The sequence below is a fragment of the Gopherus evgoodei genome, chromosome 18 (genome assembly GCF_007399415.2).
Source record: "Gopherus evgoodei ecotype Sinaloan lineage chromosome 18, rGopEvg1_v1.p, whole genome shotgun sequence".
Classification (NCBI taxonomy): domain Eukaryota; kingdom Metazoa; phylum Chordata; order Testudines; family Testudinidae; genus Gopherus; species Gopherus evgoodei.
Genome location: NC_044339.1, coordinates 6,661,942 through 6,673,960, shown reverse-complemented (window position 1 = coordinate 6,673,960; position 12,019 = coordinate 6,661,942). Strand labels below are relative to the sequence as shown.

The 12,019-nt window shown below is 55.0% G+C and overlaps 1 protein-coding gene across 15 annotated transcripts in view; it reads right to left on the bottom strand.

Annotated features, from left to right (window-relative positions):
• Window positions 1-4,424: 4,424 nt before the first annotated feature.
• ARHGEF10L (Rho guanine nucleotide exchange factor 10 like) overlaps window positions 4,425-12,019 on the bottom strand; it is a 167,760-nt gene continuing 160,165 nt past the window's right edge. For all 15 annotated transcript variants that reach the window (XM_030537192.1, XM_030537193.1, XM_030537194.1 and 12 more), the window contains 2 exons: window positions 7,335-7,457; window positions 4,425-5,455 (listed from right to left, as the gene is read on the bottom strand). In XM_030537192.1, the coding sequence (XP_030393052.1) occupies window positions 4,941-5,455; window positions 7,335-7,457 (638 nt within the window). In that variant the 3' untranslated portion in view covers window positions 4,425-4,940. The remainder of the gene's footprint in view (window positions 5,456-7,334; window positions 7,458-12,019) is intronic.

Here is a 12,019-nt window from a genome sequence, read left to right as displayed (position 1 = left end):
CGAAAGGCTGGGTTAACAGTAAAGGCGGAGAAGTGCAAGGTGGGGATGGCTGAAGTATCTTACCTGGGCCATCGGGTGGGGAGCGGCTGCCTAAAGCCGGAACCAGCCAAGGTGGAGGTGATCAGAGACTGGCCTGCTCCCCAAACCAAAAAGCAGGTCCAGGCCTTTATTGGGATGGCGGGGTACTATCGAAGGTTCGTGCCCCACTTTAGTGCCATAGCCGGCCCCATCACTGAACTGTGCAAAAAGGGGAAGCCAGACAAGGTGATTTGGACTGAGCAGTGCCAGGAGGCTTTCCGGGCGCTGAAGGAGGCTCTGGTTAGTGGCCCAGTTCTGGCAAACCCAGATTTTGACAAACCCTTTATGGTGTTCACTGATGCCTCAGACACGGGACTGGGGGCAGTGTTAATGCAGGAGGATGAAAAGGGGGAGAGACACCCCATCGTGTACCTGAGTAAGAAGCTGCTACCCCGGGAACAAAGCTACGCGGCCATCGAGAAGGAATGCCTGGCCATGGTGTGGGCCCTTAAGAAGCTAGAGCCATATCTCTTTGGGCGACACTTCACCGTGTACACCGACCACTCTCCCCTGACCTGGCTGCACCAGATGAAAGGAGCCAACGCCAAGCTCCTGAGGTGGAGCCTGCTCCTGCAGGACTATGACATGGACGTGGTCCATGTGAAGGGAAGTGCCAACCTGACAGCGGATGCGTTGTCCCGGAGAGGGGACCCTGAACTTCCCCAGGTCACTGGGCAGAGTGACCCCGCTCAGTTCAGTCTCGAAGGGGGGAGAGATGTGATGGAGTAGGGACTGTCTGTGTGGGGAGTGGGAGAGCAGGGGAGGACTTTAGGGGATGGACGATGCCAGAGCCTGTAACCTGAGCTAGGTAAGGGAGGGGAAAGGTCAACACCTTTGCCCGGGAAGGGGACAAAGGAAGGGAGTGGCAGGAGGGAAGCAGTTTGAGTTTGGGCTTGGGGCTGTGTGGGCGGAATTCAGGGTATCCTAGCTAGGATCCAAGCACCCTGAAAGCCCAGAAGGACTCGGTGGAGGGGTCCTGACTGTGCCTGCAAGCTCTGCTGTAACCTGTGTTCCTGTTGTCCAATAAACCTTCTGTTTTACCGGCTGGCTGAGAGTCACTGTGGGTCCCAGGAAGAGGGGTGCAGGGCCGGACTCCCCACACTCCGTGACAGGGAGCAACACCTTGAAATGAACAGGACTGTAGCCGCCTGTGGGATTGTTCGGAGCTGTTCCCCTGAAGAACAAAGGACAGAACCCCAGCTAATATAAATCCAGATCACTCCACTGAAATCAACAGAGCTATGCTGATGAACTTCCATTAACGAGCAGGCCTAGAGTCTTTAAAAGGCTAAGCGGTGATCTACCCTAGAACAGCTCCTCCATACATGCACCCCAAAAACTACCCATGTTTCCACATTGTCTGCTCCCCCTTTCCTCCCGGGATCTCTGCTGCCAGACACGTCACTGATGGCAGCTGCCCCGGGAGCCTTCTTGGGTGGGGTGAAGACAGAAGGAAGGGTTGAGTGTCTGCAGTCACTGGTTGGGGATAGCTGGATTCTCCCTGCATATGGGGCTGAGCACTGCTGACCCCCCAGCCCTGCTAGCTGGGAAGAGTGGAATCTCCTATTCCATTGCAGCTTTGCTGGGCGAGGAGACAGCTGCCGCAGCGGTTGGTGGTCTCACCTCTTGCAAGAAGGCAGCCAGCTCGTTGGGAGGAAGAGGCTGAAGGACCTGCGAGGTTTATAGACGGAGGTGTGGAAAACATGTGGCTGCTCTGCGGTGTGCGTCCAACAAAGGGGCAGGAGGAGGCTGTTTAAACTCCCCAAGCTCCACGGCTCATTAAGTAACGAGCCCTCGCTAAGTCTCTTAGAAGCGAAACCCATTCAATGAAGAGGTTTGTTGGTTTGTCCTGATCCTTGGCTTCCTTTCCAAAGACCTGAATGGCCAGCCACCAGTGCTATGCTGAAGGCTTTCGTGCCCACAGGTCACACCAAAAACGGCATTCCAGGGTTTGCAATAAGAACTATTAACGGTGGGCACCTCCAACAGCGCAGAATCTCTGCTGAGGGCACCAATTCTAGCACCATCATTAGCGACAAAGAGGTAGATTACTCCCATCTGCGTGCTGGTTCTCATCAAGAGTTAATTTGTGGCGGGAGGGGAACATCTCCCCCCACTCCCCCTATGAGCCTTCCGGATCTTTGGGCCTGGCTAGAGATCAAGCCTGTGTCAACTGCTCTGACACAAGCCACGCAGAACTCCCAGAAGCTCAGGGAACTGCGTCACTTCCCAGCACAGCTCACTTCCCAGACACCAGAGCCATCGCGGCACCCGTCCCATCATCCACACTAGTCACGAAGGGGGCCAACAGCGAATGGCCTGAAAACAGCAGCTCGGCGCCACAGAGCACTCAGAAGAGGATCCCAATCCAGCTGGAAAACACACAGGCTGGATGGAGATAACCAACGTGTAGGAATTTGGCAAGACAAAGCGGAACAACCGCCTTCTTCACACAAAAGCCCCTGCTGGGGATCTCCAGTCACCACAAGGACTTAGGTGGTTGGATTTATCCCAGACAGAACCTCTAGTATCATCAGCCCCCATTCCCTGCTTCCAGTTTTGCAGATGACCAGGTCATCCACACACGACACCGGGCACACAGACTACGGCCTTCGCCTCTGAAACAGCATGTCCTTGCTGTCCGAGTTAAAGGAAATCCTCCGTCAGCCATAGCAGGGCTCTGTGAGGGAGACGTTCGCACTTAAGCGTTCGCACTGATGAGATAGGTGTCGGCTTGGCAGGCCTGGAGACTGGAATTCTGTGCCAACAGAGTCAACGACAAAGCAAGCTTCCCCCAGCGTGTTCCCCATTGCCAAGGTGGACCCAGTCCCCTCTGCTCAGGGCTGAGGGGACAAGGTGATCACACTGGACTTGAATTCATTGCAGAATTCACTCACGTGTTGCCCCCGACTCAAGTCCCACCCACACACAAACACCTCACTCCAGCTGGATGGCACCAGAGGGGGGTAGAGGCTCAAACTCAAGTGAGGTCAATGGAGCCGTTTCGAACGCAGCCACTCTGGAGTGTGGCCCCAGCCTAGTGTCATGCGAGTGCAGCAACTCCTCCAACTCCTTCCCACGGTTCCCACCGTGTGCCCAGAAAGCCAAGATGAATTTGCTGGGAAAACTCCTGGCTCAGCTCCCTGCAGTGCTAAGAACCATGGGATATGCCCCCCACCAAGTCCGGGCACCACACACGAGTGCAGTGTCAGCATAGAGGGGTAATTCGAGTAATTTTGCAGTGTGGCTGCTCTCACTCAAGCTAGACCAGGTGGAGAGGAATAACTCGAGTGTAGTCAGCTTGAATGAACTCTGCCATGAAGAAAGCCCTAGTCTCCAAGCTTGATTAAGCCCAGGCCTTTGCTGTCACACTGACCACAAGGACAGATGGATCTCTCAACAAATTTCAGCACCTGCCAGACAGAAGCCTTATGCAACCAGAGTAGAGCTGGTCAGGAAGTTTTCAATGAAACGTTTCTTCATCATGGAATGCCGGTTTCTCAAACCTGAAACATTTCCTGCGGCAGAGATCGTTTCAAGAGAACTTTAGTCAGAAAGCTCCCTCTGGTCCAGAATGGGATTCCAGCTCCAAACACCCTCCTGACCATGCAGCCCCATGGTTATGGCGCTCACCTGGGATGTAGGAGAAGAGGAGAAAATCACATTTAGAAAACCTGACCTATGGGGAAAGGTTAAAAAGTTTGGGCATGTTAAGTGTTGAGAAAAGAAGTCTGAGCAGAGACCTCAAACAGTCTTCAAAGACATCAAGGGCTGTGATCACTTGTTCTCCGTGCCCACTAAGGTAGGACAAGTAGTAATAGGCTTAATCTGCAGCAAGTGAGATATAGGTTAGATCTTAGGGGTATAAACGTAGTTAAGCTCTAGAAGAGGTGACCATGGAAGGCTGTGGGATCTCCATCTCTGGAGGTTTTCAAGAACAGGTTGGACAAACACCTGTCAGGGACGGTCTAGGTTTTCTTGATCGTACCTCAGCACAGGGCCTGGACTTGGTGACTTCTCAAGGACACTTCCAGCCCCATGCTTCTAAGTTTCACGTGACCTAGGATTAGGTTTCCCACATCCCAGCTGAGGGCCCGACCCCTGCTATTTCAGGAGAGGGAGCTGTCTGGTTTGTCATGGGAAACATCGAAAGCTTGCGGGGTTCGTCCCTATGCCAAAGCAGATATCCTTTGAAAAGCTGTAAATCCTCGTGGCTGGGAAAGCCCTTTCCTGCCTACCTCAAAACCAAGGCCCAGAGGTACAAGGACCACATTATCCGCCGGGCGCCCCAGATGAACCACATGCGACCAGACAACAAAGCTCGAGAGAACATAGTACCCGTCGGGCTGCAATGCACGCCTCCTTTTTATTCCTGTGCCTCCGGATGCCACAATATATACAGACGGTTTTATTTATACATGTAATAATATACAGAATTAGATTTATATATTCATATATTCACACACAGACACACAGACGCTCACGCCCCCTTTGGAAGGGATGCGCCCAAGAGCTCAGCAAACCTCCTCAGCCCGCAGGGAGGGTGCTGCTCCCGACGCACCCCAAAACGGTAAAAGAACCCCCCAGAAAACAAGCTGGTTTCTCAAGAAAAATAATAGTACATTTGAAAAAAGTCTTTAAAAAACGGGGAGTGAGGAGGGGTGTTCATTTGTTTGGTAAGCGGAAGAGGCTGCCCCCCTCCTGAGCAGTGGGCAAGACATTCCCTAGGTCGGCCTGGGACGGTAGCAGATACAATCCCAGCATTCCCTGGTGCAGGCCACTCCGCATGGGGCTTGGCACGAGTCCGGAGCCAGAGTTAGCCACCCTACGTGGTGCGTTGTGGGTAGCGGATGCCGTCGACGCTATAGCATCAAAGGGACCTGCCATATGAGAAGAGTGCTGTCCGTCTCGCTGCAGGCTGGCAGCTTGCTGCTGGGGTTGAAATTCCGATAGCCCCGACCACCAGAGATGATGGCCACTGAGGAGATCTCCTTGCGGTGAGCGTCCCGGGCGCATGGCCTGCTCCGCACCCAGACGTCCGGGTCATCGGCCATTTCGTAGATGGAGCCGTCCTCCTCGCTGTGCTCCAGGGCAGTCCCACCTGGCACCGGAGAGGCCTCTTTCACTGAGAGCAGCTGCCCGGGCAGGTGGGAGGTGGAGTGGAGACGGTACTGCAAGAGGATCCCCTTCTTTCTCATCTCCCTGGCTGGGGGCTTGTCGAGGGCAGATGGCTCTGGAGATGGACCGTCTGGCTTCTCCTCCTGGCCACCTTCCTCCTCCTTGTCGTTCTTCAGCACGTCCGGGGCCAGGGTGCTGATGGCCACGGCCAGGAATTCCACAGGGCCACAGTGGCCATTCAGAGAGACCATGCCTTTGCCTGGGAGAGGAGTGGGGAGGAGAGCGAGAGAGAGAGAGAGAGAGAGGTTTTATTAACAGTAAACACTTCAGAAAACAAATCAAGTTCATGCCTCATAAATATTGCAAGGCTCGTCTGCCGAGTCCCGGCGGCTCCTGGCTGCCTCGATAACTAGAGCACGTTATTCTGAGATGCACAGACGTGCCCCGAGCTCGCCATTAACCGTGCACCGGCCAGGAGAGCCGGGGCCAACGCGCTCAGCCCTCCACACCATGCATGAGCTGCATAGCAGGGCCCAATGGCCCAGGTCCTCCTAATTTCCACTGAAATCATTAAGAGGATCTGGGCCGACATGCTGCATGCGCCTGCTGGCTCTGGCTATGCCTATGCCACACCCAGCCTTTCCCATCTGAGCCAATGGCTCCCCATTCCAGCCCCTCTGATTCTACCCACGGTCCAAGTCCCCTCCCACTCGTGGCCCCTGGAGCACCCTGTTCCCTGACTACATGCTGTGCCCCCTGGGCACACACCCCCCCACGCTGTGACTCAACCTTCCTATTAATGGGGGGGATGCTGGGAAATCCCAGCGGCCGGCCCTGAATGGGAAGCGCAGCCCACTCGCTGTGGTCATGACGGAGACAGTTTTGACCCAGTGACGGTAACGCGTCCTCTCAGGGATCAGATGGTGCCCAAGCTGTTTGCTGACATTTAGCAGCACCTGCTAGAGGGGGGAAAAGGGAGGAGAGACAGAGGGGAAATACAGAGCGTTTCCAGCCCTGGTACCCACAGCACCACCAGGGCAGGCTAGTCCTGACCTTCGAATTCATTCCTGGCATTCACCATGCCCTCTCCTTCCCCAAGTGCAGTGAAGCATGACCCTGGCTTCCAATGGCTGAGCCAGGGAGCATGGGGCTGCTGCCTGAGATAGGACCCGGGGGGTTTCATTTTGGCCTTTTGCCCCACGTGTCCCATGCTGGAAGGGGCTAGGAGGTACGACGCACATTAAGGTCTCCTCCATGAGCACCCCATGGTGGGCGACAGGACAACAGATCTCCACGGTTCCACTCAGTTTGTCCGGGGCTCAGCCCAGGGAGGGAGCGTGCCCATGAACACAAAGCAACGCCCTAGGACAGTGCACCTGATGGCCATAAGAGGGCACAGAAATGCACTGCCGCACCCATGTGCCAGGGTAGGGGGGGTTATGGATAAATAGGGGACATTCCAGAACAACCAGCGTTTAGGGCTTCCAGTCCTGACACCCATGCAAGTGACAACACTTCCAGCAGAACTGCGCCCTCTAGCAGCGCATCAGGGCAGCGATTTACTGCTGGTGCAGAGCACGGCTTGAGGCACCGGTACCACCGAGAGCAGGGCCGGGGCTTTTCTGGGAAGTGTCCCACCCCAGCACCTAGCTGGCCATGCTAAAGCCCACTGAGCTGTGAGATCACGGTGTGCGCTCGCAGGGGGGGCGGAAACACGCTCCGGGGCTAGCGAGGCAAGCTGACAAAACAGATGTGCTAGCCCAGAGCCCGCAGTGCGACAGGCTGGATTTCCAGGGCTGCGTTTGGTCTCAGCTGGGATCTGTGAAGGAATCCAAGGGAGAGATGTGCCCAAACGCCACGGCGCTGCCATGGGACTTGAGGGCCCTGGTCCCTTCCCTTCATTTGCAAATCCCACTTAGCGTTTTGCTTGCCCTGCGGGCCATGAGAAGGAACCAAACGCAACATCTCTGCAGTCCCCCAGCGATTTGCTACCCGTCCCCCGGGTGCTGCTTAACCCTAGCTCAGCAGGACTCCACCAGCACCAAACGCAGAGCTGACGAGCTCCCTCTTGGCCCAGCTGAGAACCTTCTGCTCTGCCCAACTCCCAGGGGCAAGCCGGAGCAGAAAAGTAGACTCACCGGTGATTTTGGGGATGCCTTCCAGCCTAGGCACAGGCAGCAACACAATGATGCCCTGGTCCGTACCAACCCACAGGAGCCCCTGGCAGATCAGCAGGCTGGTGACACGGACGTTCTTCTGGCCTGTTGGGGTAGAAGAGGGAGTGAATGTTGGAGGACGGTGGGGGAAGCAGAGCACTGCCTGCGCCCACCCAGCGCCCCGACCCAGCGTGGCTCTGCCAAACAGCTGGGGCTAGGAGACAACAGAATGCAGGACGTGGCGAGGGCCCCAGTGCCAGTGCTAGCAATTTCCTGGCACAGTTTTGAAGACGCGATTCCAGAGCCATGTTTTACATTCTGAATGCATGAGTGCCTCTCCTTTGCAAGAACAGAATACCCTGTTGTTTCTAGGCACGGACAATGAGACGGATAATTCGCTGCCATGAATTAACATGTTTTTGATGTCAGTCCAGATTAGCTCTTCCCGCATGAGCAGTGCTGCGCTGTCTTTTCACTTTAGCGGCAACGTTCGGGAGAACAAGGCAGAGGGAGCGGGCGGCTCAGTGAGGATACCTGTCTCCTCTCTCCAGTACTGACACACCTGAGGAAGGACGGGGGGCTGGGGTGGGGAGGAAGGAGGCCCTAGCAGAAAGAGGGGCAGGTGGCAGGGCGAGGCTCCATAGGGCAACCCAAACGGAGGAAGATTTTTCCATTCCACCTGGGGCCCGGTCCGGCTGGTAAAAATTCACCCTATGTGATCACTTCATGGAGGGGGGTGTGTGCCAGGGCTGGCTCATATAACACACGTGCAGGGCAGGGCTCCAGCAAGCCACCCCGCAGGGCAGGATGAATGACGAGCGGGATGTTTAGTGCACCGTGCTGGGATGTACAAGCCAACCAGGGTCCCTGTGCTTGTGATGGAGAGTCCCCTGGGGAAATACAACATGCCCCCCTTTATCTCAGCCCAGGATGGGGTGCCTCTCAGGAATCCTCACTCCGCTGTCTGTCTCACTAACTCCACTCCACTCCAGGGCCGGGGGAGGAGGTTGCAGGCTGCGTCTCAGGTCTTGCAGAAGCAGGTAGCAGGCAGCTGAGTGGTAGCGTGTGGGGAGAGGGGGGGCATAAGAACGGCTATACTGGGTCAGACCAACGGTCCATTTAGCTCAATATCTTGTCTTCCGACAGTGGCCAATGCCAGGTGACCCAGAGGGAATGAACAGAGCAGGGAATCAAGGGATCCATCCCAGTTTCTGGCAAACAGAGGCTTAGGAATGCCCGGATCATGGGGTTGCCTCCCTGCCCATCTTGGCTAATCACCACTGGTGGACCTATCCTCCATGTACTTATCTAGTTCTTTTTTGAACCCAGCTCTAGTTCTGGCCGTCACCACATCCCCTGGCAAGGAGTTCCACAGGCTGACTGTGCGTTGTGTGAAGAAGAACTTCTTTTTGTTTGTTTGAAATCTGCTGCCTCGTAATTTCATGGAGTGACCCCTAGTTCTCGGGTTATGAGAATGGGTAAATCATACTTCCTTATTCACCTCCTCCACCCCATTCACGACCTTACAGCCCTCTAGAAGCTGTTCCAGACCCTTAATCATTTTTGCTGTCCTCCTCTGTACCTTTTCCAGTTCTAATATATCTTTTTTGAGATGGGGCGACCAGAACTGCCCGCAGTATTCAAGGGATGGGCGTAGCATGGATTTATATGGAGGCATTATGATATTTTCTGTCTTATTATCTCTCTCTTTCCTCATGGTTCTTTACATTGTTCGCTTTTTTGCCTGCTGCTGCACATTGAGTGGATGTTTTCAGAGAACTATCCACAATGACTCCACCATCTTTTTCCTGAATGGTAATTCAATATTGAATTTCATCTGCCATTTTGGTGCCCAGTCACCCAGTTTTGTGAGATCTCTGTGATTCCTCGCAGTCAGTTTTGGTCATATCTTGAGTAATTTTGTATCATCTGCAAATGTAGTCACCTCACTGCTTCTCGCTTTTTCCAGATCATTTGTGAACATGCTGAGCAGCACCGGTCCCAGTATAGATCCCTGGGGATCTCCTCTCTCCAGCCTGAAAACTGATAATTTATTCCTACCTTTGGTTCCAGTCTTAACCTTTCACGGATCCATGACTGGTTAAGACATTGCCTGGTTTGCTTAAGAGCCTTTGGCGAGGGACCTTGTCAGAGGCTTTCTGAAAGTCCACGTTCATTATGTCCACTGGATCCCCCTTGTCTACATGCATGGGAGGGGAGGTGGAAATGGCCATGAAGCAGAGAGGTGCTATTATCCCAGCTGAGCAAAACAGCTGCTTTGTATCTCAATGCCCCCTCACCCCCTGCAATTAGTACAGCCGCAAGGCTGCCAGCTGTCCCCAGTGGGGACGGCTCCCACCAGAGATAAGAATGCAGGATGGAGGGAGGGAGAAGGGTTATGTGTGCTACCCAATGACTTTCTCCTCCTCCCTGCCCATGCCACTGCTGCTCCCCACACAGCCTGGCTGGTGCTCCACTCGCAGGATGCGCTGCTGTCACCGGGCCGCCTGAGCGGGGATCCAGCCTCCAGCACCCTTGTGCGAGACTAGCCTGGAGCTGGGAGCTAACTGCTAGAGCCAGAGGCACTGGCTGACTGGCAGAGGATAAGCACAGCCACAAAGGAGGCCCAAGCCCTGGGTGGAGCCTGCCTCTTCAGACCCAAGCTGGAGCCGATGCTTTGTTCCTCGATTGCCAGTAGTTCATGTCTGTTTGCCCGGGAAGGAAGCATGGAGCAGACAAAAGATCGTGACCCCCCAGCGGCTCCACATCAGGGGCCCTGCATGGCTGAAATGGGGAAGAGGCTTCGGGAGATATGCATTAACCATGGCAAGTAACCAGCATGTGCAAACAATACAGGACAGTGCACAGCCTTGGCGCAACAGACGAGCACCGGCCATGACCAGCATGGAGCAGACAAGGGGTGGCAGAGGGGCTCTGAGACAGGCCATCCCCACCTGTGTCATCTCCGGTTGAAAATCAGCTTCCTGCAACCAGGAAGCAACATGTACCTGGATTCTACCCCCAGCTCTCCCACTTGAGCTGGCCAGGGGACAGTGTCCTCTCCGGCACCCTCTCCTCTGGGTGCCAGAGGGCAACCCCCCCCCATCACCGTTAACAGAGGGGGCAGCAGAGAGGAGCAAGCGCTTCGTCCCCCCCCCCCGCCACTTTACAAAGGGCAGAAGCAGAAGGGGGCAGGAAGAGAAGCCCTCCCAGGTATAAGGTGGGGCAGGGTTGGAGCAGTGGCCAGGGGGATTAGCACTGTCTGTAGCTAAATAAGTGCTAACCCCTCATGCAGCCAGACCCCACTGACACCTCCCACACTGGGGGTCCCCCAGGCATGGCTACACCAGAGAGGACCCCCCCCCAGTATGCACTGGGCACAGGAGCACCAGCAGGGTGCAGTAGCAAGGGGGCTAGAGAGGAGCAGGCAGCCTCACTGAACCGCAGAAAGGGAGGGCGCCAGAGCAGGACAGGTGGCCACGCCCCATTCCCAAGCACCGCAGGAGAAGGGCAGCTGCTCTAACACACACACCCCCAGCAGCCACCTCCTCCAGCTGTGCATCCTGCCCTCCCCGACCCCAGCTCAGGGCTGACGGCTCGGATCCCTGCCTTGCGGGAACTGTTCTCAGGACACATTTGCGCCAGCGGTTGTCCACCGCTGCCCTGCTCCCTGCCTCCAGCTAAGCTCCCACCATGCCCAATCCACGATCAGCCCCCTCCCCACCCCGTCTAGGAGCTGGTTTGCAATTAAAGCGCATCACCTCAACGAACAGTAAACAAAACATAAGGCGTGCCAGCAGAAGGAGGCTTGAGAGCTCTGTTCTGAGCACCCTTCCCTGACCCCCAGTGACCCCTGGTACCCTCTGTTCATCTGATCTATTTAGACTAAGCTCTCTGGGGCAAAGACAGCCAAGCGAGGCAACTATTCTGGTTAGGGGTACGATTTTTCTTTGTCACTGAAACAGTTCTCCCAGAAGAAACGGTTATATACCAGGACCAAACCGAGCGTGGACATAGTTACAGTGACATAGCGGTGGCAGTGTGGGCCAGTGGCTACAGCACTGGACTAGGACTCAGATCTATTCCTGGCTCTGCCACTGGCCTGAGCAACTCACCGCCCCCCAGCCTCAGTTTCCCCATCTGTAAAATGGAGATAATGGTACTGACCTGGGGCTTTGAGGTCTGCTGCTGAGCAGTGCTGTATGAGAGCTAGGGATTAGTAGTAAACAGTTACATCTTATTCCCCCCTTCCTGTCTGGGAATAAGCAATATCAGTATAATTGTGTCCACACTGGGGATGGAACTGCTTGAACTATACTGGTATAGTTTAAAACGGTTCCACTTGCTCATACCAGGCCTCGGCATCTATGCTGTACCTAGGACAACGGAGCCCCGATCTCTGGTGGGACCTCTTGGCACCACCGTTACGCCAATCCCATTAATAAGATCCTTAACTCCTCAATGCTCTTTTGCAGCTGGGCTCCCCCCACTCCAAGAAAGGGAAAGCAAGACATCAAAAGAGTGAGATTTCTAACGGCAAATAAATATTTTAATCACCGCGATGTAACACTGCGGCGTTGGATTCACCGAAGCAATGTATCTGCTGAGCTACAACGCGAGAAAGCCGGGGCTCTCCACAAAGACTTTATTAATGACCTGTCGGTTCA